This window comes from Arvicanthis niloticus, chromosome 24, assembly GCF_011762505.2.
Source record: "Arvicanthis niloticus isolate mArvNil1 chromosome 24, mArvNil1.pat.X, whole genome shotgun sequence".
Classification (NCBI taxonomy): domain Eukaryota; kingdom Metazoa; phylum Chordata; class Mammalia; order Rodentia; family Muridae; genus Arvicanthis; species Arvicanthis niloticus.
Window position 1 is genome coordinate 43,289,146 of NC_133432.1, and position 27,306 is coordinate 43,316,451.

Below are 27,306 nucleotides of genomic sequence, written 5' to 3' on the forward strand. Positions count from 1 at the left end.
ATTTAATGATTGGCTCTTTTGAGGGCAAAGGATTTTACAGCCGAACAGAACTTCTGGTTTTGAATCATTAAGACTGCAGTGGCTTGAGCACAATGTCATTAGAGAGCAAGTGGGGTAGTGAGGACTTTTCAGTTTATATAAGTATGATTCAAGTACAAATCTGGCTCCCTCATTCTCCCTGTCCTTTCTTTCATAGCCTTGGTCCAGAACTCACTATATAGATCAAGCTGTCCTCAACTTCAGAGTTCTACCTGCCTCTGCCTGCAGGTATTGAGAGGATGCACCAACATCCAGAGCTCTCTCAGCCCTCCTTTAGTTCCTATGGTCTGCATAGTTCCACCCACACACGTGGCACTCCTGGATATCCTATTTTCTCCCTGAGCCCATCTGTCTTCTACAGGCATTTTTATGTGAGTCTGTTTATGGCCACCCTAAACGGATTTACACTGCATGCCACAGGATGAGTGACAACCCTTTACTGCAATGAAACTGTGAGATCCAGTGGTGCTCACCAGTTGATACACTGTCTTTTCTAACTGGACTTTCTTACATCTTCCAATCTTCCTACTTCAAGATTGGTTTTCTTGAATCTTCTCCACCCTACAGTATTCTTTCTCTTGACTGAGTTTTCATCATCCTGGCTGCCACCTGAACATACTGCTCTACTGGCCGTGTATATTTTATCTTTGGAAAACTCAAACCAAGCCACCCCTCTTCTTAGACCCAGATGAATTCAGCCCACAGTCTAGTGTCCTCTGTGCTAATTCCAAAGGACCTTCTCTGCCCCAGTTGCAGGGCTGGCGTGCTCAGCATCACTTTCCCTGCTCAGCATCACTTTCCCTGGCTTCCACAGCTTCTCTTCCAGCAGATTTTACTATCTCATCAGTTGTTCTTTAGTCACACTTGAACACTGAGTTGTCTGAGGCTTGGTTACTGGCCCCTTCCTTATCAATTTCTAGCCTCTGTTGACTCACATCTTTATGATCAGGACTCAGTTTACTTTCAGCTTAGATCGCTCCCATAGCCTGCAATCTTCAAAACAGAGCAGTTGACTTCTAAGCTCCTTGTACTAGTAATTGGCCTCAATCCTAGACGGGAGATGGAAACATCTGGTTCTGTATCTTCCACATCCCGTTGTGAGGACTTCACCCTTCTCCCTATTGTTTGTGTATCAACATTCTGGGTTGCTTCTGGTCTGGCTTTGCTACATCTGCCCTATCATCCCACACTGTAACTGAAATAACACAGTACTCCAGCTCTTTTCCTCAATGAATCAGGAAAATGGGCCCTTCTCCTTATCTGCTATACTAAATTATGTGAATCGTTCAGTTCTCCGACTTTTAGCTTCTATTCAGGACCAGCTTCCAGTTGCCCCCAAGCATGCATTTCCTCTCTCTGCACAGGCACTACCTTCTTTTCCTATGACCTCTGAGAGACCTTCCCTGGTTTCTGTGCTCAAAGCAGATACTTCTCAAGTTCTCTATCTGGCCCCATATTTGTGTCTTTCACAGAACTATGACTTGAAAAATTCCTACTGCCAAGCCAGGCAGTGGTAGTTCATGCCTTCAAATCCAGGCATGGGATTCCAGGACAGCCAGGGCTGCAGAGAAACCCTTTTTCAAAAAAACAAGTAAGTTCCTACTGTTATCTGTTTTCAAGGCCTGGTACAATCCAGGCACTCAATGAATACAAAAGTATCTTTTTATAAAGTAGGCCAAGTGTAGGAAATACAGGCTCTTGACAGGGTAGAAGAGGTCAAATTTAACTTAAAGGTTTCTTTTTTGGCTTTTCGAGTTTCTCTGAGTAACCTTGGCCTTCCTAACTCACTCTGAAGACCAGGCTGGCCTCAAATTATAGAGATCCGCCTGCCTGTCTCCAGAGTGCTGGGATTAAAGGTGTGTGGCAAGGGTTTCATATCTTAAGTATATCAGAGATGTGTTTCTGAGGCAAGCTCTTGTTATACAGTCATTCCGATCTTCAACTTATAATTCTCCTGTTTGCATCTTTCGAATGCCAAGATTGCAGGCATGCACCATCACCCCTGGCAGACAATGAAGTTCTGACTGAAGACAAGCATCACCAAAGACCCCAACGCAACAAAGCTCTCAAGCATGAGGTGACTCCACTCAAGGGCTGACAAATACTGAGGATGAATGAAGTCACACCTGGGTAGGATACTTACAAGACAGGATTAAAGAGATAAACTAGATGACTCTTGGATTTGATATGCTTTGTTAATATTTTAAGTTTCCCAAAATGTCATTTCTTTCATATACAATTCTCCTCCTCCAAATCCTGACTTTCTATCAAATATTATCTTCTATGTAACCCTGGGCTCCATTGGTACACCTACCTAAAGACTAAAAATGTTACCTGGTAGTTCCAGTTTTCCCAATAATTAAAATTGGAGCTGAAGAGACAGCTCAGTTCCTGAATCACTTGCTACAAAATCTAAGGATCTGATTTTAATTTCCAGAATTTACATTAAAAAACTTGGGTAGGGTGGTTAAGCTTGCAACCCCAGTGCTCAGGAGGCAAATACACATGGGTTCCTGGGGTAGCCTAGCCCAACTGACAAACACCCTGAACCCCAGCATGTGATACTAGGGCAGAGGCAAGCTTACCAAGTCAGTCAGGGCTAGTCAGTGAAACTGTCGCAAAACCAACCAAAGTAAGTTGATGGCTGCTGATAAACCATCCTTACGGTTAACTTCTCCATATGTACAATACATATCCACACAAACATGCCTGCACAAAATCTAGTAAAACTTGGTTTACTCATGTGACTATATATTTCATTAGTGTTCTGGAATTCAAGCAGTAAACTGATATCTATCCTACAAATGCTACAAAGATGGAGCTTGACACCAACTCAAATTCTCTTGGAAAATGAAAATTCTGAAGAGTACTTCATATTCTCTTCATCCTTAAGGTAGTTTACTACTCATATCAAAAGGTGCACTTACATGAATAAAAAACTGGTGAGATGAATAAAAAACTTTAGTGGGAAAAGGTGCTTGCTGCCAAGCCCAACAATCATCAAATGGTTCCAATGTTGGAAGGAGAGAACAGACTCTCATGTGTGTGTACGGCATGTTTGTGTACACATATAAGTTAAAAAAAAAAAACAAAAAAAACCCAAGTCCCTCTGTCAATCTTCTTTCCAGCCTTTTAATTACAGTTTCCTGGATCTCATTCTATTTCCTCTCCTTCCCTCAGCACCTCAACCACATAGGAATAAAGTCTTTTTAAGATCTTCGATCAAAACCCCTAACTTGCCCCACTTATCTGTCTGTTCACTTTTAGTGTTGGTTCAATTAAGGGGTGACACCATCCTTGGGGTTCATCTAGGTTCAAGGAAGAGAAACCACTCAAACTAGTTTAAGCAAAAGAGAGAATTTATTAGGCAAATATACTTGTAGACTCCAACAGCTGTAGTGGGCCAACAGCTAAAGCCACATTTTCCTACAGGACAGAACATGCTGCAGTCACAAATCCTGGGTCCTGCACCATCCTGAGGGTGGTCCTGCTTGTACCCTGCATGAGGGACTAGAATGTGGGTTCGTTTTTTCTTGCCTTTTTATTTTTATAGTCCTTTATGCTGGCCTCAAACTTGACAAGCACATGCTGGCAGACATTCAAGAGCTCATTCAGGCCTTTCTGAAACGGCTCAACGGCTGGAAGTGCACCCCGTGTCTGAATTCGCAAATTAATTTTGCTCTCTGAAGGATGGGTTGTAGTGTAACCACAAAATTCCACTTCCGGGTTCTTCATGATTATGTACCGTAGACAATTTCCTAGTGTATGGTCCTCCTCGTGCAGTACAAATGTCACACACTGTCTATCTGTTCCAGCTGCCTGGACCATTTCCAGGGCTGTCTTCCTCTCGCCTTCAGCCATTGAGGTCTTCAATCCTGATATTTTTCTACACACATATTTTTTTTTTGTAAGAATGAGATCATATGTAATATCGTTTTCTGATTAACTTTTTAAGATTCACAGCCTCATTTTCCTGCCTCCACACTTCTAGTCAAAAATACTTAACTCTAGTTTCTCCCTACTTCATTTGACTGCAAGGGGGAGAGGGGTCGCCTCAGAAAATTAAATGTTACAAAATCTTCAGATAGAGCAAAAGAAAGGGGCAGAGTTACAATAGGGTAGGCCCTGCTGGAAGATTAAAAGGGAGTTGACAGGCATAAAAAACAAGATTACTTTAGCATAAAAATGGCAACCACAAGTTATCAGGGTGGCAGGCTCAGTTACAGCTTCCGTTTTAAAGAGGTAAGGACACTACTAAAGTGAAAGGAAGTGAAAAGTTTAACAGAAGGGAGAATTTGGTGGACAGAGAGAATTTACGAGCTCAGAGAGGAGCTGCAGTAACTTTAGCCAACTTAACACGCCAGGAGAGCCACTCGGGACGGCTGGCCCAGTGCGTGACCTTACACGAGGCAGTTCTAGTGGGGATGGCAGTTTGGGACTTAGAGCTCGATTCCCAACTTCTCTCCCCTCCCGGATGGCTAGCATCCCTCTGGGCTTTTCTGTTACAAATAAACCCACGGCTCCTCCCTTTCCCCAACCCGGCCCGGCTCTTCTCGCTCTCCTCCCTTCCCCAGCGCCTGGGGTCAGGCCTAGCCGCCACGCCGGGCCGCAGTCGGCCGCGTGCCCCTTCGCTACCCGCTTCTCTGGCCCGACCCGCCGCCCCACTCCACTCTTTCCCTCCCCATCCTTACCTCTCCAGCTCCTGATCGTCTTCCATTGCGGGAGGCGGCTCCAGGAAAATCCTCAGGTGGCGCGGGCGAAAAGGAAGCTCTTCCCCATACCGCGAAAGGTGCAGGACAAGGCAGGAAGGAAGAAACCACCGACGGAAGGAGCGGATGACGGAAGGAGGGGGGCGGAGCCGCAGCGGCGCGGCAGGGCCCTCTGGCGGGCGGGGCTAAAGCAGAACCCGCCCCCGACCACGCCCAGGCACCGGCTGGACCGCTCACCTGGAACTGCGGAAGCTAGGTGGCTGCGGTGCACATCTTGTCCCCGAGTGCCACTGAAGAGCACAGGCTCTCTCTCACCTGTCGCCCCGAGACACCTGCTAGTTAGGGTCGGAGTCGGATCTCTGACCTGCTAGACTCTCCAGGAACGAGACTGCCCTAGGGCTGGCTATTCCCGGGCTGGAGTCGCCAGGGGTCTTTCCTGGAGCACCAGGCACATTGCAACCTTGAAAAAGCAGAGAGACTATTGTGCAGAGATGACTTTCCTGACGATACTGTGGTTTGTTTGTTTGTTTTTTTTCTCCCTGGGGTGCAAATGTACATCTCCACTAGGTGCAAGGGCAGCATTTTGTCTTTCTTTTGGGAGAGAAGTGAGAGTTTGGAGCACCGCCCTTCTTCCTCCGGAGCCAGCGCTGTGGATTTGCAACAAATTTTCCCTTTGATCCCAAGGAGCCGCCCTTCTCCTCAGGTGCATCCTCCCAGCTCCCACCTGACCCTGGCCAGGCTGGGTCCCCGCCCCAGCCAGCTGTCCTCTCGCCCAGCACACCTACACGTCAGCCGCCCCGCGCCACCTGTTCTCCCTCAGCCTGGCCCCGCAGCCCTCCCCTCTCTTCAGCTGTCCCACGCCCGGCGCGGCGCGGCGCGGCGCTCCAGGGGTGCACGCGGACACTTCCCGAGCGTCTTTTCTGTGTGTCTGAAGAGGGAGAATCCGGCCGGGAGCGATGGCGGAGGGCGGAACGCGCTCACTCTAACTCGGGAGTGATGAGCAGGGCCGTCCCGGCCCCTCAAACTCCTTGATTGGTCGAGCGACTCCGAGCCCGCTCTTAGTCCCGCCTTCGTCCACCGTTGATTGGCTCAGGTGCGTGTCGGGTTGGGTCTCTGCGCTCGCCCCCGAGGGGAAAGGCAGCAGGGGCGGTTGAGAAGTAAAGTCTTGGCCGGACTTTGCTTCTCGCCAGGAAATCGGCGGCGGCGGCGAGTCCCGGCGGAGCGGAACCCGGCGGCGTCCTCGTCAGCGCGCCCACGGGGAGCCCGTCGCTTTCCTTCAGTGAGTTACTTCGCCTCAGGTGCGGGCGGTGACGGGGTGTGGCGTCTGGATAGAGGGGAGCATCTGGGAAACCGCTGGGGGCCGCCTGGGGTCTGGCCCGGCCCGGGGCGGGTGCGGGTTCCAGGAGCCCCGGTGCAGGTCTGCGCGCCTCTCGCTTTTCAAGACATGGAGGTTTGGGGACGAGTACTCGCACTTCGCGTCTGCACGTTGTCGGGAGCTAGAGTGGCGCTAGCTAGCTGCCCTCTGGTTTTGTTCCCTGGAAGGGATGAGCAGAGAGACCCTCCTCCCCGTCCCAGCCTGTTGCGGGGGGAATTCTCACCTTTCTCTTCAGATTTGACATGTTTGGGAGCGTGGGGGGGGTATATAATTTCCAAAATATGAATCCCGATTTGGAAGCATTTGCGCACAAAAGCACCTCTTGGGAAGGACATCGCTGGCTTTCCAAAGCTTTCTGCCACGTTTCGCACAAGGACTTTTTAATGGAGTGTTCTAGTATTTCTGTTTGCATTTAAGATTGTGTGTTTGCCAGGAGCCGAAAGGACGCTTCCGCCTACCTTTATCGAATCAGTTTTTCTCTTCTCACTCTGTAGCCTTGGCTAGCCTGGAACTCACAGAGATCAGCTTCTCTCCTGAGTGCTGTAGGGTTAGAAAGGCGTGTGCCCCACACCCTGCCAATTTTTCTTTAAAAAAAAAAAATCACAGAAACCAATGGCAAGGATAGTTGGAGGAATCTGTGAGCTCCAGTTTATCCAAACTGCCTTCACTTTGAGAATGTCACATTCTTTGTAGTCACAGTTACTTAGAAATTGGCCTCCTTCCCAGGACACAGTTTGCTTTTTCTCTAGCCTGTACAGTGACACAGCACAGGCGAAGTTAGATCTCAGTAGGTCAATCCTGTTTGCTTTGATAGGTTTGAACATCCTCCCCCACACCTTTGGGAAAAAAAGGACTTTGGCAGGTAAAGAAGGAACGTGGGGGAATCTAGTGTCCTATTTGGCCGACGGATCATTGTTGAGCCAGAGCTAAGGAGGTTTTGCCGTTTTAGCCTGTCCAAATTCCATGTGAGTTTTCCCAAAGGGGTCAAATGTAGGCCAAGTCAAACAGCTCTGGAGTCACATTGCTGTTAATTCAGTCCATCCACCAAGTCTGTGTTCTGTTTCTCTAATCTTGAAGTTTGAACCTTTTCATTGTATAAACATTTAGCTACTCAGTGTCTACCGCTTTCTAAGACTTTGGTGAAAGGGATCGTTTCTTGTCGGAAGTTGTCTGTATACTTCTTAGTCCACTACCTGAGAGTAATTTGAACAAAGCAATGTGGGAACTTAAAATCACTTCTGCCTAGAATGTGACAGAGAAATCCTAGGCGATCTTCAAATTGGCACAGGCTCTTTCTGGGAACATCCTAAATGCTCATGGCTGTAGAATGTGACATTATCAGCCCTGCATATAGTTAATCTGAAGGACACAATGTTTGGGGTTAAAGTAATGGCAGTCAGGGGCTGGTTTGTTGTTCATTTTAGGCAGGGTTCATGGTACGTTTTACTACTAGACCCTCAGATGTCTGTTGAAATGATAAAAAGTAAGGATTTTGTATATCACATTAAGACGTTTGGACACTTCATCCAGTCGGTGATAGTGAGGTGTTATTTTCAAGCAGGAAGATGCTGTGGTAAGATTTGTGTTCCATAAAGTTAACTGCAACAGACTGAAGGACGGTGGGGTCCAGACTATAGGTGAGAGACAGAATGGGGCTGCTACTGTATTGTCTCTGTGCATATAATCAGGGTTTGCAAAGGTTTTATTACACGCTCTTTGTTCTTTAGCATTTTAGTCTGATGAGATTTGAAAACCCGGAGAAATAAAAACACTTATGGCTATGTCTCAGTAAAAAAACTCAGCCAAAGCTTGTTGTCAGTCTGCAGAAAGCTGGTGCATGTTCAGGAGGTGTGGACTCCCAAGATGACTGACTGGGTAGGAGTAATGAAAGATCATCCTAGGTTCTTTTAGTTTGTTTGCCGGTTTTCTGTTTTTGTTTTAGAGACAGGATTTTTTTTCACTGTATAGCTCTAACTGACCTGGAACTCACTATGGAGACCAGGCTGGCCTCAAACTCACAGAGATCTGCCTGCCTCTGCCTCCCAGAGTGCTGAGATTAAAGGCCTATGCCACTATGCCCTGTGATTCCTGGCTTTTTTTTGGGGGGGGGGGAGCATGGGTGTGGACCAGTTAAGCTGCTTATGGAGGCAAAAGAGGGGTTAGGTTCTTCCAGTTGCCTTTCAAATTACTATTCCACCTGAGTTTTGATTCCCTAACAGGCAGGAAGTAGTCATCGTACTATTTAGTAAGGGTTAAGGATCAAGTGAAATTACGCATGTAATACCCTTGCCACAGTCTGTGGCGCATTCCAAGTGCTGAATAAATATTAGTTGTTCCTTTAATGACAACACTATTGGTGAGGCGGAGGCATGGTGGAAGGAGCAGTTTAAAACACTTGATGGTGAAGTAAGGGAAGTCCATCTCAGGCTCACTCTCATAAGTGGCCACTCGGATGATTGACACGTCAACCGAGTTGGATACACATCGCAAGAGAATCCTGGAAAGAAGAGAGAAAGAAAAAGCATTTGCTTAAAGTCTTTTTGGATGTGTGTGGTAAACGCTGTGAGATTTTAGGATGGGGGAGGTGGAGTTTAGAGAGCAGTGCTGGTGGGGTGTTCATGTGGAACAGCAGGTGTCGGAAGTGCATTTTGGAGTTGGGTGTGGAGACACACAACTGTAATGTCATTCATTCCAGAGACTATGACAAAAGAAGATTGCCATGAGTTTGAGGCCAGCCTGTGGGTGCATAGTGAAATTCTGTCTTTAAAATTTACAAAACCAGCCCAAGTGGTGATGGCATGCCTTCAGTCTCAGCATTTGGGAGGAAGAGGCAGTCAGATCTCTTGAGTTAGAGCCCATCCTGTTTGACAGAGTGAGATCCATGACAGCCAGGGACACACAGGAAACCCTGTCTAAACAAATAAGCAAACCCCCCAAATTACAAAAATTAAATAACAAAATCCCACCTCCATGTGCCAGCACACATTTTTAATCTCAGCTCTTGTCAGGCAGGGGCAGGCTGATCTCTGAGAGTTTAAGGCCAGCCTGGTCTGTATTTCAAGTTTCAGGATAGCCAGTGCTGCATATAAAGACCCCAACTCCACCAGATTGATTTTGGTCATCATCAAAGGAGAATCCCAGGTTCCTATACCAGTTGGCTCTGATTTCTTCTCTTTTTCTGCTTTCTGGTCACTACTCTCCCATCCCTTCCCCCAGCCCCAGCCCCAGCCCCACTTTCTCTCCCCAGCTCAAATCCTTCTTACTATACAGAACTGTGTAACATTTCCCCTTGCCTCCTGAGCTACAATTCCTTCTGTATCTGCCTTCTTATAGGCAAGAAGGATGGGAGGGATCTTACTTTATAGGTTAACTTATTAAAAAGTGGTGCCAGCTGAAAAATTACACACACACACACACTCTCACGCACACGCACATGTACACACATGCACAGACCTCACACATAGGATTGCAATTGTAGAGTTCTCCAGGTCTAAGCTTGACTGTTAAAGGTCCTAGAAAGTTTCAGAAACCAAATCTCCTTTAGCTTCCCTTAGGCAGCAGAAACAGTAGAAAGATCTAAGGCCATGTAAACTTTTGGGCTGGTTGCATCCAGAAGATGGGAGCCTAATAAGTGATTCAGAGGACTTTTCAGTTCTCTGTTGCAGAGTGACATCCCCCTCCCCCAAGCCCAGTTTGTGTGACTTGAAAAAAACCAAAGTGTTACAGTTTCTATAATTTAGATTGTATGCTTTCTAGAGCAAAGGTCCCATCTGTTTGAGTCTCTGTAAATTCCCCAGATATGTTAAAAAAACAAAACAAACAACAAAAAAACCCGCGTGTGTGTGTGTGTGTGTGTGTGTACACATGAAGGAATGAGTCCACCAACTTTGGTCTATCTTTCTGCATATGTTTGGTCAGAGGGAAAACAAAAGAGAATGTATTGTGACAAGAAGCCCTACAGTATTTGCAAGCCTTTAAGAAGATAGACGGGTGAGAACTGATGGTTGTCATGAGCTGGCTGTTTCCACTGAGATGCTGTGATTATTCGCTTTTCACAGTTCACTACCACAGCTGTGGGGTGTGGTAAGTTCTCCAATGGAGAGATGACCTTTGTGTCATCGTTCAGTATTAACTGCATGACACACAGGGCATTACCTTGTTCATAGGTTATTGGCCACAGCTCCCTGGTTACTGGGAGAGCTCCCTGGGAGAGCCTCTGATAACTCTGTACAGATAACTGGGCGGGTTGGGGGGATCTAGACAGAAATGTGTTCAGAGAAGGCTAGGTATTAGATAGTTCTATTGCCCCGTACTGGGCATTGTAGAGTGCTACCTCATCAGGCCATTTCCCTCAGGAGAAAATTTGTGAGTGGAAATTTTGAAGTTTTTTAGTCTGCGTAGAAATGAGAAGTAGAAACTAATGCCGAGTTCTAGGACAGCCAGGGCACCCTAGAGAGAGACTAAGGTAGGTTTTTTTAAATAGCATGGTACTCAAAAGTGGGCTGTGATGAAAAGTTTATAACCAAATTTTGAGGGTCATAATCTTAGGTTAGTGTTGTACTTTATTATAATAAAGATTTTTGTGTTGACTATTAGTAAATCTGAGAAATACTTACCCAGCCCATCAGATTTTAGCTACAAAGCCTCAATTAAATTTAAATTTTAATTCTTCATTAGAATCCTTATTGGTTAAACCACATAAGTAACCATGGATCCGATTGAGTCATCTTTAAGTGCCATGAGCATCGGCATGGTTTTCCTCTGTGTGATTTCAATATGTAAACTTCTCTTTTCAACTTAATTCTGCCTGCCAGCTCTCTAAGCATATGCCACGTGATCAGCACTGAGCTGTGAGACACAAAAACAGGGCTTCTACCTTTGGAGAAATTCAAGTCTTAGAAGACCTTCCGTGGATGATAATCATTGGGAGTGGGATGACTAAATACCCTGGCCTTCCAGTTCCTCAGCTCGTCAGCTCCAGTGGCCTCCAGCTCCAACGTGGTTTGGCGTTCATTTGGTACCATGGTGTTTTCCACATTAGGGGCTTATATCCCATTAAACCTGTGTCCCTGTTCTGCCCATAATCACCCACCAGCCCTTTCGTAGGCCCACACTTTCCAGGGCAGCTCCCATCGTCCTCAAAGAGACAGTTTGCCAGTCTGTCTGCAACCTCTCCTGTCTGCCCCTCCCTGTGGCAGTAATATCCGCTAGGCTTGCTGTCTTCATGGCCTGATCTGGAGCCCTGGCTTAAGCATCTGGCATCTGCTGTCACTGGCACCTTAGCCTCTCTCCCGCTTGTCTTCGCCCCTGCACTGCCTTTTCTCAGTCCTGGAATTCTCTCAGCTGCCCTTCTGCCCCTTCACTCCCCTTAGTCCATTCTGTGACTACAGCGTTCGGGCACTGACTGACCTGAGACATCATCACACAGCTCCACGCTAGTAAGCACTCTGACGTGGTGCAGGTCTGTGTTCTCGGTACTGGACCAACTAGCCATGTTTGGCTGTAGAGCTTTGAAATGGGACTGCCCTGTGCCGAGAAATACAATGGTGTAAAATACAAAACCCATAAAATCCTCAGTAATTTTTATGTTGTTAGATCTTGAATTGGCAAAATTTTGGTTACATTGGATGAGATAACAACACTAAAATAATGCATTTCCTATTGTTCTTTTTTTAAAACGTGGGTTTAAACAAACACTTGAAATGATAGAATAGGCTTACATGTTTCTTATCTAGGGTGTCATCTGTCAAATCGATGACGGGAACTAGCCCCTACCCTGCAGAGTAGGGTATCACTGACACCTCCCTTTGTAAGTTTAGTTAGAGGGCTATGTGGATGAATAGGCCTTAGAAAGATAAACCTTCCCTAGAGGAATTGGAGGTGGTGCCACTTTGAGGAAGAAGGAGCAGCAATGGGTAAGGCCAGGGAAGTGGATGGGCCTGCTCTTATGTGCCTGGCTGGTCTCAGTGAGGGGTTTAGTCTCGTTAATCACGCATTATTCCAAGCCCTCACCTTTGACAAACTTTAACTCAACCTCTGTCTAGGTCATGCCCAGGCAAGCTGGTAGGAACCTGAAGTGACCTCTGTGATTTCCCCTCCCCAGCTTTGCTGCTGGAGTCTCAGGTCTGCCGAGATCTGGTCCTCAGTTCCATTCTTTTAAATCTCTTTCAGGAGAGCCTCAGGGTTTAATTCTGCTCCTTTTCTTCCTTCCTCTCCCACACCAGTCGGTAAAAAATGGTTTAATATTAATTACATAGCAGACAGGGCAGCCCCACTGACCCCACAGCCTCTCTTTACTGTTCTCAGCGGCACACGTTCTTAAGGATTTTTGCATACTGAAGTCTGCATAAGTGCCTCACAAAATGCATTATTGTGCCATTACAAACTACTACTGAGAGTTCACGCTATTTTATGTCCCTTATTATTTGAAATCTGATGGAATATTTAGCACTTATAACATGCGTCAAACCAGATGCTTAATTTACAATGGTGTACTGAAAGGAATCCTGCCAAACTAGTGCAAATGGAACACTTTTATGCGCTTCATTTTTTCCTAAGTGTGTTTAAGTATATTGTGCTTAATATATCGTGAACCACATCACAGAAAGTTTTTTTGCATTGCAGATAGAAACTTTCCACGTACAACTTTCCATCCCCACCCTCCAAGCCCCTATGCATATCTCCTTTCTGTTTCAGTGCATTTGACAACTTCAGGTATCTCATTTGGGAGATGGGGAATGTTTGCAAACAGATTGCTCTGCCAACATCATGACCTCAGGGTTCATTTGTGTTGTAGCATGTGACAGAAATTCTTTCCTTTTTTTAATGACAGAAAAATTTCCCATATGGAATATACCACATTCTGTTTAGCCACTTATGTGCCAACAGAATTCTGGCTTCTTCTACCTCTTCGGTGTTTTGCATGACTCTCCTATGACCATAAGCATGCAAGTGTCATACACCAGGAATGCAGTTGATAGATGAAGTGTCCGTTCTCTTTGTAAAGTTTTAAAGACCCTCCAGTTTTCCACAGTGGTTGTACCATTCTACAGCCCTGCCAATAGTGCACACCCCCATCTCTCTGCAGCCTCCCCAGCACTTACAGCCTCTGCTCTGTTGGCTCAGAGCCATCCTAATGGATCTGAGGCAGCACCTTTCAGTCTTGATCTCATCTCTGCGACAAGAGACTTGGCATATCTTGCCATACTTGGTGGCCATTTGTATATCATTGCTTTCCAGTTCTTTATCCACTTTTGCGTACTTGGAGTTCTGGATGCATTTTGGATCTTAACTCCTTGGCAGATCTGGTTTGCGAACACTGGCTCTCATTCCTTAGTTGCCTTTTTACACTATCGGCTGTTTCCCTGAATGTGCAGAAGACTTTCAGCTTGGTGTGACCCATTGGTCAGCCCTTATTTGTACCTTTGAGGTCATATTTTTCATGAGGCCTTTTCTCTGCTTCCCCTCCCCCCCCAAGTTGTATTGTGTCAGGTCTTACAGTGAGGTCTTTAATCTATTTGGAGTCTATTTTTATATATGATGTAAGATTAAGGTTCAAATAAAATATTGTCCCCAGGTCTCTTAGACTGTAGCTATAGAAGTAGAAGTTCTGAAATACATAGACTAGTTGTAATTCGGGAAAGGGGGTGGTTGGTGGTAGGGACCAGGCTAGGGCGTAGTTCCAGAACCATGCATCACTGTGTACTGTTTTATAGATTCTTCAATCTTTTTTGTTTCTTATATGGAAACAACTGTCTAGGTTTAACAGAAGCTGAAATAAAATCAGTGAGGACCAGCTAGTTATGGGAGAGCCAGTGCTGTGTCCTGTGTCGCTGCTATGGGTATGTAATGTGCTTGGTCAGCATCTGCATCTGTGGGCACTGTTCAACAGATCTCAAAGCATGCTGAGCGGGTCTCGTGTGAAGCATGCACTGACTGACTCTAATTATTTCTCTGATTTTAGGCTTTGTGCTTCCAATATAGAAGAGATAGCTAATGTGCTTAAATAGTCTGATTTCAGTTATTAAAAATAGAGATAATCTTTCTGAAATGGTGGCTTACTCTTTTTCCAGGTATTATATCATGTTTGAATGACTTTTCTACCTTTGAGGAAATAATAATAGCACAAGAAACCTTTCAGGGTTTATTTTGCAAATATAATTTTTTGTAAGAAAGCAATAGGTGTCAGCTTAATGGAGAACACAATTCTAGGTTATTTTCCATCGTGACAGGGAGTCAGAGCAGCAGGGGCTTGAGGTGGGTGATCATATTTCATCCAGAGTCAGGAAGCAAGGTGACCTGAGTGTTCATGCACATCCCTTTTTTTGTTTGTTTGTTTGGTTTTTTTTGTTTTGTTTTTTTGTCTTTGTCTTCAGTCTAGGCCCAGGATGCATCACCTCTGTATTTAGGGTGTGTCTTCTCATCTCAACAAATCTAATTTAGACATGCCTCCCAGGCAAGCCTAGAGGCTAACCTAAACTAGAAGTGGTGTCTTAACTAAGTATGGCCCACAGATGCTCATATGCTCTAATGCTTGATCTCTAGTTGGGGGAGTTGTTTGGGGCAGATTGGGAGGTATGCCTTCTTGGAGTGGGTGTGGCCTTGATGAAGGTGTGTCACTGGGGATGGGCTTAGGTTTCAAAAGTCCATTCCAGGCCCAATCTTAGCCTGAAACTTTTGAACCAGATGTAGACTGCCAGGTACTGCCCCAGTGCCGTGCCTGTCTTCCTGTCTGCTGCGTTTCCTGTCATGATGATCATGGACCTAACCCTCTGAAATTGTTCCAAACCTGTCATGTTGACAGTTATTAATCACCGCAGTATGGAAACTATAGGAAGAACATATCTTATTTCTTTATTTTTAGCTGATCATGGTGACAATTTTGGAATTTTTATTTTTTTTTAAAGATTTTTTTGGTTAACTTTATATGTGAGTACACTATTGCTCGTTTCAGACACTCCAGAAGAAGGCATCAGATTCTATTACAGATGGTTTTAAGCCACCATGTGGTTGCTGGGAATTGAATCAGGACCTCTGGAAGAGCAGTCAGTGCTCTTAACCAGTGAGCCATCTCTCCAGCCCCTAGAAATTTTGTTTCTTTAAAAAACACAGAAGGTTTTTGTTTTAATCCCGGGTGTTGGAAATGGGGCTGCTTTAGATTGTCTACTCTGGCTAGCTACCATTTGCCTTGTGCTCTGCCAAGGTGTGAGTTCGCCAGCTGCAGATAGTTTCTGTGACTGTGTGATGTTTGGAATTCTGGAGACTTCTCAGAAGGTATATAAATACTGGGCCCTAAGAGTTGTTGGTGGGTTGGTGTTGTCTGTTGGCTTTTGTTGGTCCTCGTTTGTTAAGTAGTCACGTGCAAAGAAAGAAGAAATTAAATATCCTGAAGGGGAAGATCAAATCAGCAGGAAGTAGTTGCCTCCTTTCCAACCCCTGACCTTGTTCAGGTATCTCTTTCTTTTCCTGCCTAGCCGTTTTCTCTTCTATCTAGTGTTACGGAGTTAGAAGGGTGGAAGAAAATGAGTGGAGAAGAGTGGAAGAAAGAGGAACCAACAAAGTAGAAATCCCTGGCTACAGCCTATGAATGGCATTTTGGAGAATAAAGAGGATGGTGTTATGTGTGGTAGTGGACGTTTTAAGAGATGGGGCCAATGTCGATTGGAGAAAAGTTTTTGAAGGGATTGCTGGTCTTCTGGACTTCCCCCCTTCTCTCTTCTCCTCTCTCTCTTGCTCTTTCTCTCTCTCTCCCCCACCCCCTCCCTCCCTCTCATGTGTGTACACACATGTATTCTTACACATCTTTGAATACTTATTTCTGTAGGAACCCACACATGGAGTCTGAAAGACAGCCTCAGTTGTCATTCTCAGGAAACTGCCTTCTTTGAGTCAAGGTATTTTATGGGCCTGAAATTCACCAGGTTAAACTAGCTGACAAGCTAGCCCCAGGAATCCTGTACTGGGATTCCAAGAGCATGCCACCATTCCCAGTACTGTTGTATAAGTTTTAGGGTCACACTCAGGTCCTTTCGCAAGACAAGAGCTTTGTAGACTGAGCTGTCCTCTCTGCTCTGGAGTGGATTTTTTTTTTTATTAAGACATCAAGTTGTCATAAAAGCATAAGTCCCTTGAGTAGCATCTCTGTCTTCCTGTGTAAGCTGGGCTGGTCATGCCTTCTCACAATTGTGCCTGTCATTATCTGTGAGGGAAATTCTGGTCTTCTGGAGTAAGAGAGAAGGCAAGAGAGAGGGAGGGAGGGAGGGAGGGAGGGAGAGAGGGAGGGAGGGAAAAAGAGAGAAAGAGAGAGAGACTGACCGAGACTGACCCCAGAAGACCAGCATTGTCTCACTAGAGTCATGGTCTTGACTCTCCAGAATTGTGACTGTGAACTTAGGCAAATTTCTTTTCTTCATAAAGGCAGCCTAGTTCAAGCATTTTGTTATACCTCTGACAAATGATGATGAATGCAGATAGCCAAATCAGAGTACTCTCTTTTTAAAAAAAAAAAAAAAAAAAACAACAACAACAACAAAAAAAAACCCACAAAAACTTGTGAGTATGTAATGAATGCATATGGAAATTATAGGACAGCCTTTAGGAGTTGATTCTTTTTTTCTTTCTGCCATGTGAGTTCTAGAGATTGAGCTCAGGAAAAAAAAATTTTTTTTTTTTGAGAATTTTATTAGATGAGCCCTTCCCTCCCCATGACTCCTGTATGCTCATTCCCTACGTCTCCTTTTCAAATTTATGTCCTCTTCGATGATGATGATGTAACCTGTTTGAGTCTAGTTAGAGTTGTCCACGTGTACATGGGTATAAGGTTGGCCTCTGAAAGGGACAACCTACCAAGGAGCTCATCTCTGAAGAACATTTGACTCTCCCTCCCTCAGCAGCTGTGGCTATTCAAGCTGGGGTGGTGCCTTGTGACTCCTTTACCCTTCATCCATCTGCAAGTAGACTGGTATGGTCTTGGCAGGTCTTGTGTAGGTAGCCATGGCTGGTGAGAGTTTGTGGGTACAGCATTCCTGTTATGGCCAGAAGACTTTTCACAGCCGTCCTCCTGGTCCTCGGGTCCTTAGATTCTTTCTAACTCCCTTTTCTGCAATGTCCTCTGAGCCTTAGGTTGTAAGGGTTGTGTTAGAGGTGTTCCACTTGGAGATGGACACTCCACAGCCACACATTCTGCATTTTGACCAGTTGTGGTTCTTTGTGGTAACCCCCGTTTGCAGTAAAAAGGTATCTCTTTGTTAATGGGTGAGTGCCTCAGAGTCAAGAAGCCCTTCAGCTCCAAAACCAGAGGACTCTTAAACGTCATGCCTGGCTGTCAGGTGATGCTTATCAGGTTAACGGCTTCGAAACGTGCTGTGATCAAGTTCCTCAGTGTGACTTTAACCTTCCAAACCTGACATGCTTCAAGTTGCTTTCTTGTGGTTTGAGACTAACTGAAACTTGTACTGAGGAGGCAAAACTGTAGGGTAGTTCTTACCACTCCACATGTAGCATGCTGACACTAATGCAGACAGCCTTGTGGGGCTGAGGTGAAGCTTAGAAACTGTGGGTAGAGAGCAGTCTTAAGTGGAAATAGATTTCATAATTATGCAAGTCCTGTGGTAGCTATGTATCTGATTATATTTTCCTTGCTACTGTGATGGCATCCTCCCTTCTGTTACTGGACTGAGTATGTAGTACGTTCCAGGCTATGGTGAGAGTGTGGCAGACTGAGATCAAGGAATCCTTTTATATAGAGAGTGTACTCACTGAGTGGGGAGGGGGCGTCATGTGCTGTTTATTAGACACATATACAGGTAAGCACATTTACAGAGAGTTAATGATGAATGTCACCTGATAAGAAGGTGATCTCAGCCATCTATTTCTAGTGGCCAATCTGTAGGTGGTCTCCACACTTCCTTGTGGCTATTTGTCCTTTTCACCAAGGAACCCTGTAAGCAGCTCTGCCACAGAAAGTTCCTGGAAGCCAGCACAGGCCTTGTGCATTCTACCACTGGGCCACACGTCCACCCCCAGCCACATTCTCTTCCCTCTGCACACCCTCTCATGGGGCTTTCCCCACACAAGAGAAATGGTTGAAGAGCAAGCGTAGGAAGGAATGAAGAGAAGCCAGGCATCTGGGGAAGGCAATTCTAGAGGAGTTTTCGCTTTCTCGTGAAGATAGGCATTTGTTTAGTTGTGTCTGTCAGCATCTCAAACTCACTTTCTATTCTTCTGAATTAAGAAGAACAAAACCCCCCCAGTTACTAGGGGAGCAAGGAAAATGATGCTGTCAGTTCTTGAATTTGCAGTTTGTTTTGAAATCTCTCGGTTCTTAAAGTTCATCTATGACACTTCACAGAAGCTGCAATATGTAACTTAGCCGGTCTTAAAATTGATGTGCAAACGTTTGTGTGCTGCGTGTGAGCCATGACTCATCAGCCGACGTCCTGGTGCAGTTTTAGAAACAAAGGGGGTGATAGTAGATTTCCCCAGGGCCAGAAGTAAATACAAGAAAAACAAGACTTCATCCTACCCTGTTGGTGTGGCTAGAGCTGCTTGCTGAGTGATCCTTAGGCATGCACTGGTTCCAGATGCTAACAGGACTCTGAGTAGACCCAGTAAACATTTGTCTCCTGTGAAAAGAGTCATACTAGCAGCAAACTGGCTGCATTTCCCCCAGTTTTAAGTATGAAGTAACTTGCCAGTGAATGAGGTTTGTCTACATATTTATTTATTTAGGTCGATTTTACATATCTGGGTGTGTTTTACATACTCATTTTAAACCAGGCAAATGAAGCAGAGATAAAGTAGTGTGTGGTCTGGGGCTCAGCACATCATGAGGGTTCTGGGTTTGTCTCGTTTACTTTTCTTTTCTTGTGGACATCGTCTTTATTTGCTTTGTCTTTAATTTTACCCATGTCTGTAGGGCCTAGTTCCGCTGGCTTATACTTTCTTTCTTTTAGCACACACCTCTTTGTTTCTGCTACAGTGTATCACATGAGAAGTTCCCGTCTGCACATAGGTATTGCTCACTGTCCTTTTATATCCCAGCAGGCTTGTTTGCTGTATGACGTCTTGCATATACATCTCTATATGTGTAGAATTTTTTAAGATTTCTTTCTTTATTTATTCCATGTATATGAGTACACTGTTCTGTCTTCAGACACACCAGAAGAGGGCATTGAATCCCATTACAGATGGTTGTGAGCCACCATGTGGTTGCTGGGAATTGAACTCAGGGCCTCTGGAAGAGCAGTCAGCGCTCTTAACCACTGAGCCATCTCTCCAGCCCATGTGTAGATATTTTAAAACATGTTATCGTATACCTTGATTTAAATTAGATCAGCATTTGTTTGAAATTGCCTATTCAATTGAAATATCACTTGGAAACCTTTTAGTTTCCAGATTGCAACTAAATTCCATTACTTAAAACAAAACCAAACCAAACCCAGCATTCATCTCTTTATTACATGTAGGACTTTCTTCGATGGATACAGACAAGAATGACTGTTTGAATTTCTTGGGTTGGGTGCGGGGCTTGTACTAGAAATCCAAACCAGTGGTCTTGGGCATACTAAGTACACTGCTCCACAGGGCTACATCCAAAGCTCTCTTCCATCTTCTGAGGCAAAGTCTTCCTATATATAACCTACACTGACTTGACTCAGTGTAGCCCAGGCTAGCCTCAAACTTAAGATCCTTCTGCCTTAGCCTCCCACATGCTGGGATTATAGTCGCATGCCGCTGCACATGGATGCTTTCTTCTGTTTAAAGGCAGTGCTGAAGCCAAGGGCAGCTGTACACACCTGCAATCTCAGTACTGTAACATGGAGCACTCAGAGAGGCTGGGATACGAGGACCACCAAGGTCAAAGCTAAGGCCAGCCTGAACTGAGCAGTCAGACTCTCTCAGAAAAGGCTGAGGAGTGCCAAGCACAAAAATGAATTTTAATCAGAAGAAATTGGGACATTATCTATACATGGTGCAATCAATCATGGGAAAAAAAAATAACTACTTTGGCCATGTTTTAGAGAATACTATAGTACAAACTGTGCCTAATTTAAAATGTCCATGTTTGACACTACTGATTGCTAACCGAAAAAATGTCTTGGTGTGGTTTACAGGGCTCACCAGCTCTGCACATTAACTCCTCTGCATTAATGCTTGTCAGGGGCACTCAGGACATCTTTGAGTTGTAGCACTGTTTTGTACATTTTAGAAAGTGGTCTTTCCACTGAGTTCAATCAGACTTGGAGGGGAGTGAATTTCTTCAGAAATGTACATGCCCGGAGTCCCAGCATTGGAGAACTGGAGACAGGAGGATCAGAGTTCAAGGCTAGTCTTGGCTACACAGTAGGTTTAAGGGCAACGGGGACTCTGGCTGTCCTGGGAACTCACTCTGTGTGTGTGTGTATTATATTTTATATATTTATTAAAACATTAAATTATCAATATATTTTTATTATTAATTGTTATATATTAGTATGCATTAATATTAATATAATTTAATACTAATATTGAACTAATAATATTAAAATGTATTTTATATATACTTTTTTAAGAGGGAGGAAGAGGAGGAAGAAAAAGTTTTACAAAAATGGCAAGAGTGTGTGTCTCTCCTCATCTGTGTCAGGGGATTGTTGCCTTCTTAAGGCTCTGCTTCCCCGGGCGGTGGTGGCGCACACCTTTAATCCCAGCACTTGGGAGGCAGAGGCAGGCGAATTTCTGAGTTCGAGGCCAGCCTGGTCTACAGAGTGAGTTCCAGGACAGCCAGGGCTATACAGAGAAACCCTGTCTCGAAAAACAAAACAAAACAAAACAAAACAAAACAAACAAACAAAGGCTCTGCTTCAGCTCACTGCCTAACTTTGAGATGGTGCTGGGAGGGTGGGGAAGGGGAGAGGCTGATTGGTTGGTTGTGGCTGAGGCTGTCAGCAAGGGCTGACTTCTGTTTCATCAGGCCCTGCTTCCAGCACTTCAGAGAGATGCACACCTGCATGGAACTGTGTTTTATATGGAGTTTTCAGGAAAGACTTTCCCTCACCAACTCAGTAGAAAATGGCAGCACAGGAGCTAGCTAGTGCCAGCAGGGGTAACAACAGCGCACAAGCATCTTAGATGAGCGGTTCTGTCAAGGCCTCCTTCCCTTCCTTTTCCCATCCCTCCCTCCCTCTGTCTCCCTTCTCTTGTTTCCTTCCTTCTCAGTTAGTTTGTGAAGCAATAGATACTTTAATTTTTTGTCATGAAGTTATCCAGTGATAGAACACTGGGTAAGAGATCTTCATAGGTAATTTTTCAAAAGAAACTCAGTGAGCTTGTAGTGTTACAAAGCCATTGTAGACAGGCCATGGAGAGGAAGAGCCCTCTCTCTGCTCATAGTGTGTTCTTGTTCCCGTTCTTAATTCCGGAACATTCTTACCATGTTCAGTGTCGTTATGATGAGTGAGATTTGTGGGCTGTTTACAAAGTCAGGACGTCCACTGAGCCCCTGCCTGCCTGCTTCCCCGGTGTGTGTGTCCTGCTTCCCCGGTGTGTCCTGCTTCCCTGGTGTTGGTCTTTCTGATTGTGTGGTATGTAGGGTCGGACTCTGCGCCCCCCCCCCCCCCCCAGGAACATCTGCACCGTGCAGCCATTAGCTGAGTTTTATTGCAAGTGGCTCGAAAAGTATGGAGGGTTTTGTTGTTGTTGTTGTTGTTTTGTTTGTTTTTAAAGAAAACTTAGACAAATTGGCTGTTCGTAAAGTGGCGATAGCAAAATATCTGTATTAGAGTTCAGTATCCGCTTTCACATGAAGGGAGTACAGTGATCGCAATAGTTTTTTCTTTCTTTCTTTTTGGTTTTTCGAGACAGGGTTTCTCTGTGTAGTCCTGGCTGTCCTGGCACTCACTCTGTAGACCAGGCTGGCCTCGAACTCAGAAATCCGCCTGCCTCTGCCTCCCAAGTGCTGGGATTAAAGGCGTGTGCCACCACCGCCCGCTAGTTTTTTTTCTTTACTAAATTAAAGTTTGTTACTCTATGGTGTACTGCTGTCAGGCTAGTCAGTAGGCATTTCTTAAAACTATGCTCAATCATTGGCGTTTGTGTAGAAGGAAACTAAAATCTACTTATTGAGGGGTGAGCTGTCCCCTAGCATATTACATGGGTAGCTGCGTGAACAGAGAGGTCTGGGTCTGTGTAACCTGCTGTTGTCTCTATTTCTTTGTTATGCGGCAGATGGTACTTTATTAATTTGGACAGTCACCCACTGGGTTCTGTAATGGCATTGGTTATGTAAGGCCGTATTGAGAATGGCTGTAATGTATTCAGTAGTGATTTGCTCTTGGTTTTAGGACACTCTGCTGCCTTGCTCATAATACGTGGTCCTACCAAGGTGCTTTTTAGTTTAAGGTTGAAGTCCTAACCTTATTTCCCCAGAATGTATTTACAATTATTAGCTTCAATTCTAAGAGAGCTGTGTTGGAAAAGGTTTCAATTCTTACAATGTAGAAAATAGGAATGAAATTTCTAAGAGAGACTGACGACAGTGTCCAGGTTTGAGTTATGAATGAAGCAAGCCATAAATTGTTGGTGGTGTAAGTAGTGAGAGATAAGCAGAGAGAAAAGTTATTTTGATGCTTGTTCCCTAAGTAGCAGTGCTAATATTTGACAACGTAATTTTTTAATGAGGTGCTAAATGGAAGTATAGTTTCAGTCACATGACTTAAGAAGTACCACAAAATTAATATATAAGTACTTAAAGTTATAGTAAGGCTGGAGAGATGGCTAAGAGCACTGGTTCTTCCTCCAGAGGACCTAGGTTTGTTCCCCAGAACCTACCTGGCAGCTCACAACCATCTGTAACTCTAGTTCCATGCTGTCCTGACACCCTTTTCTGGCCTCTGCAGGCACCAGGCACTCACCAGGCACATAGACACACACACACACAGGCAAACATCCATAAATGTAAAACAAACAAGTACAATTTCAAAGTTCCTAAGGAGTTTTTAAAAGTTTTAACATTATACTTTCTCTTTTTGCTATATATTTTATAAGGTTTTATTTATCTTACTTTATTCTTTATAATAACTATATTCTGTTATGCCTTAACAAAAATATTCAACTCAAAAGTAATCAAAATGTCTGTTGCTCACCGGTAGCTTACACAGTGGCTACAGTTTAAGAGACTGACGACATTAAATGCTGGCTAAGAATATGAGCTTATCCTTGGAAGTGTGAGTCTCTGGGGCAGGTCTATGACTGCTCAGGAGACTTAGCAAACGCCCTGTGACTCAGCCCTTCCACTTTGAAGTTTTCACTCAAGAGAAAGGGAACTACAGGTCCATGGAAGCTCCTGTTCATAATCACCAAAGATGGGGAAGAGTCCAGCTGTGTATCTGTAAGGAGCGTGTCGTCATGGGGAACTCCTAAGCAGCTGGAGGGAACACTGATTAAGACTGTCAGAGGAGATGGATCTCAAACATTTGCCGGGCAGGGAATGGTGGGTGTGTGGCTAATCCCAGCCCCCTTTGAGTTCAAGTTCAACCTGGTCTACGTAGTGAGTTCCAGGCCAGCCAAGGCTGCATAGTGAGACCCTGACCAAAAGAAAAAACTCAAAAAACACACCAACAAAAGACTTTGCTGAATAAAAGAACTACCCAAAAAGAATGAATAGTTTGTGTTCACGATTAGACAGTGCCTTAGAACGGCCACACTCACCTGTGAAGGAAAGACATCAGAGACTCCTGCGTTGCCGGGGAAGGTTTGGAAGCTGTGGATTGACAGGGAGCTTAAATGACAGTAAAGCATAGTTGTGGATGACTCCCCTATGGACACATGGGAAACCTGGGGCAGCCTGTCTCAGAATGCCAGTCAAGACACCGACTCCCTAGCTGGCACCTGGGTAACCTGTGGCACCCTCTCTGAGGGTTCAGATCAAGATAGCTTGCTGTGTGTTAATTCCCCATGATAAGCTGTTGGGAATATGAGTGGCCTTTGCTTAGGAAGGGTCATTATTTTCTGTCTTGTCGCTCTTTCCTGGCTGATGTTTATCCTGAGTGTGTGAACTTACACCTGTCTGAGAATTGTTGAGGATTTCTCTCTCCTGCTAATTACATAAAATTATAACCTACCTGAGAAGGTGCATTACAGAGCAGTGTCGATCCACTTAGCAGCATGTGCCTTTCCTCGAGCCGATCATAGTTTTTATCATGAGGTCTTCAGCTAGATCCTACATCATGTGGGTTCTCCTCGGTTGTATCACTTTCTGCTGTGGCATGGCTTTCTTTACTGACAGGGAAAAGGAAGAGAACTATGGGAAGTTTCCCAGTTTTAGGTACCATGGACATGGACTCAGGGATCAGATTGGCCAGAGTTTGAGTCACTTTCAGCCTGACCTTTAACCTCTCAGCCCTGTCTTCATCTATAACCTGATGCTGCTTCTTCAGAGGGCTTGTTCATAGGAATGACTACATAAAGTGATGCTTGTGGAGCAGTCGGTAATAGTGAGGGATTACTAAAGTCCTTGGAAGGGGTTCTGGGTTGTTGGAGAAGGAAGGAAGATGGAATGTTTAGATGAAAGAGTGTGTGTCTGACTGTGCTCCTGGAACAGCTCCTGGGAAGGCTGTATTCTTTGAGGAAAAGGCCAGCATGGTCCGGTTTGGTGAAGCCTGGTATTTCAAGTGGTGCTTGGGAAGGAGAAAAATAGAGCCTGCTTGGTGCCAATTGTTCAACACCTTACCTCCGGCCATGGCCCTCAGTTTCCATTTTTATAGCTTTCTGTCCTCTGTGCTTCTGGGAAAGAGTTAATATTGTGCGCTGTTTTGGAAGTAACCAAGGTCTAGCCCGCTGAAGTTTCACATGCTCCTTCCTCCTGAGGTTGGTTCAACTTGTCTTAAACTTAAGATATGTCCCAAGCCAAACTGCAGAGGCAGGAAGCCATGATTCTGGGTATTAGCAATATTTTGGAAGCTGAACAAAGGGCTCTGCACTCAGAAAACTACTGCAGTAGCCACCACCTGCAGTTTGACCACACATGCACCCAACTCAGAGGAGGTAGGAATGTCGGAGTCAGCCACGCCTGACCCATTGGCCACTTTTACTCAGTCTTCTGCCGTATGAGGTTGAGGGAGAATCCTACACACACTTAATCGTCAGGCAGCCTGCCGTCTACTGCATTGCCCAAGGCTCCCTCCCTCACTCTACAGTGTGCCTCGGTTTCTGTGCCCATATGCTTTGCTCCTCTAAGTGCTTAGTCTGAGAGTCAGTCCTGAGTTTATTGAAAGAAGGAACTTTTTCCTACTATGCATAGTTGTCTGTCTCTCTGTCTGTCTCCCTGTCTCCCCTTTCCCTCCCTCCCTTTCTCTCTCTCTTTCTCCCTCTCCCTGTCTCTGTCTCTCTGTTTTGTCCAGGACAGTAGCAGAGCCATAGAGGATTATCCAGTGTTTAAACTGTAGCTAGTACCAATTGGAATGTGACATAAACAGAATGATGCGGTGCTGGAGACATGGCTCAGCAGTTAAGAGCATGTGTTGCTCTTACAGAGGACATGGGTTCATCCAGGCACTCATAGGTGGCTCACAACCATCCATAACCCCGGTTTCAGGGTATCCAACAGGCACTCACATGATGCACATACATACATGCAGGCAAAACATTAATACACATAAGATACAAATTTAATAAATCTAGCCAGGCGGTGGTGGTGCACACCTTTAATCCCAGCACTCGGAAGGCAGAGGCAGGTGGATCTCTGTGAGTTCGAGGCCAGCCTAGTCTATGGTGTGAGTTCCAGGACAGCCAGGGCTATACAGAGAAACTCTGTCTTAAACTAACAAACAAATCTATAAAAATTTAAAATAAATACTAGATTTCAGAATCCTAGCATGTATTCTTTTTACATGTTGATTTATAGTAATTGATACTTTTGGATATATTAGACAAAGTATCATTACATATTGTAGTGGATACCATCTGTTTCCCCTTAATGTGGCTACTGAAAAATTTAAATTGTATGTGCCTCACACTATCTTTCTGTTGTGTCACTGATTAATTAAAGTCTCTGTGAGGGCAGGGACTATTTGCTTAGCCAAAGTAACCCTATCTCTCAAGCTCGGTGCCCAGCCTGCAGCATATAATCAACAAATATTTGTTGAATGAGCTGTGAATGTTCTGGTGCTTAATTTCTGTACCTGCCGTGTACTGTGCTAGTTAACTGATAGGAAGAAACAAGATAACGTGGTTTTAAGGACACAGTCTATGCTGTGTGTTCTTCATCCTGATGTTGCCATAGAAACAGTATCCAAAAGATTGCCAGCATTTCTGTGTCTTCAGATGGTATTTTCTCCCATTAGCCAAATGCACGAAAGTTTAAATATTTGGATAGGTGTTGCTTGGGTTTGAAGTCCAAATTATAGCACTTTAGTTTGAAAAAAAGGTATTAAATACTCACTTTCCCCCCTATATTTGTGGGAAAAAAAGTCTATTAAGATAAATTTCATTGTTTTAATTCTATTGGCTTATATTAATTATATATAATATTGATTTTGTTATGATGTTTTGTGTGTATATTTAACATATTTTGATACTCTTCTTGCCCTTTCCCTTGTCCCCTCCTACACACACTGATTGGTCCCCTTCCTAGTCCGTTTTCTTCCTACTTGCATGTCTTCTGCTTGTTTATGACAATGGGCTCCTGAAGGCTGCATCCCTGAGTCCCCAGTCAGGATTATTTACAGGAGCATGAGCACCACACTGATATCTGAGGCCCTGAAACTGTCTTACTGTCTCCCATCAACCACTAACTGCCCATATGTCCTCAAAGTGGAGGGTAGGGACTTGTGAGCCACCTTTCCCTCCATCCTGGATATTGAGAGACCCAGCTGTGTGGGGCTTGTCAAGTAATCAAAACTGCCGTGGGTTCAAGAGGTCGGCACTCCTAGCGTGCCTGGATGCAGTGCTCCACGTCACTCAGCCCTTCCTCAGCCCTTACTGCTTTCTGCATTGTCCCTGAGCCATTGAGGTTTGGGTGGAAGTCCTATTTAGAACCAAGATTTGTCCAGTCAGTGGGTTCACTGATCAGTTAGCCATCTCTGTAGTAACAGCCACCCATTGTAGCTTCTCTGACCCAAACTGCAAGAACCATCGATCAGATTGATTCTTGGCTATGCAGCGTCTCATCTTTTCCGTCCACATGGCAGGTGGATATTCTCCTAGCCC

The 27,306-nt window shown here is 44.8% G+C and overlaps 2 protein-coding genes across 4 annotated transcripts in view; one reads left to right on the forward strand and one right to left on the reverse strand.

Annotated features, from left to right (window-relative positions):
* Window positions 1-3,380: 3,380 nt before the first annotated feature.
* LOC143438231 (DNA-directed RNA polymerases I and III subunit RPAC2) lies at window positions 3,381-5,677 on the reverse strand. Its single transcript, XM_076923918.1, has 3 exons — window positions 5,534-5,677; window positions 4,731-5,208; window positions 3,381-3,925 (listed from the first exon to the last, which is right to left on the reverse strand). The coding sequence occupies exons 2-3, from the start codon at window positions 4,754-4,756 to the stop codon at window positions 3,550-3,552; spliced, it is 402 nt and encodes a 133-aa protein (XP_076780033.1). The 5' UTR covers window positions 4,757-5,208; window positions 5,534-5,677; the 3' UTR covers window positions 3,381-3,549.
* Window positions 5,678-5,703: 26 nt separating this feature from the next.
* Window positions 5,704-27,306, forward strand: part of Lnx2 (ligand of numb-protein X 2) — a 70,088-nt gene continuing 48,485 nt past the window's right edge. Inside the window, exon 1 of one of the 3 annotated variants that reach the window (XM_076923917.1) lies at window positions 5,704-5,841. The gene's annotated coding sequence lies outside the window, so the exon portion shown is untranslated. Of the gene's footprint in view, window positions 5,842-5,864; window positions 6,047-27,306 lie in introns of those variants that run through there. The other 2 variants (XM_076923916.1, XM_076923915.1) reach the window with 2 other exon arrangements.

Coding starts and splice junctions, on each gene's coding strand:
- LOC143438231 (XM_076923918.1), bottom strand. CDS start 4,756: ATGGAAGACGATCAGGAGCTGGAGAG. Junction 3,926..4,730: donor GACGATCAGGAGCTGGAGAG/GTAAGGATGGGG, acceptor ATATGTGTGTAG/AAAAATATCAGGATTGAAGA.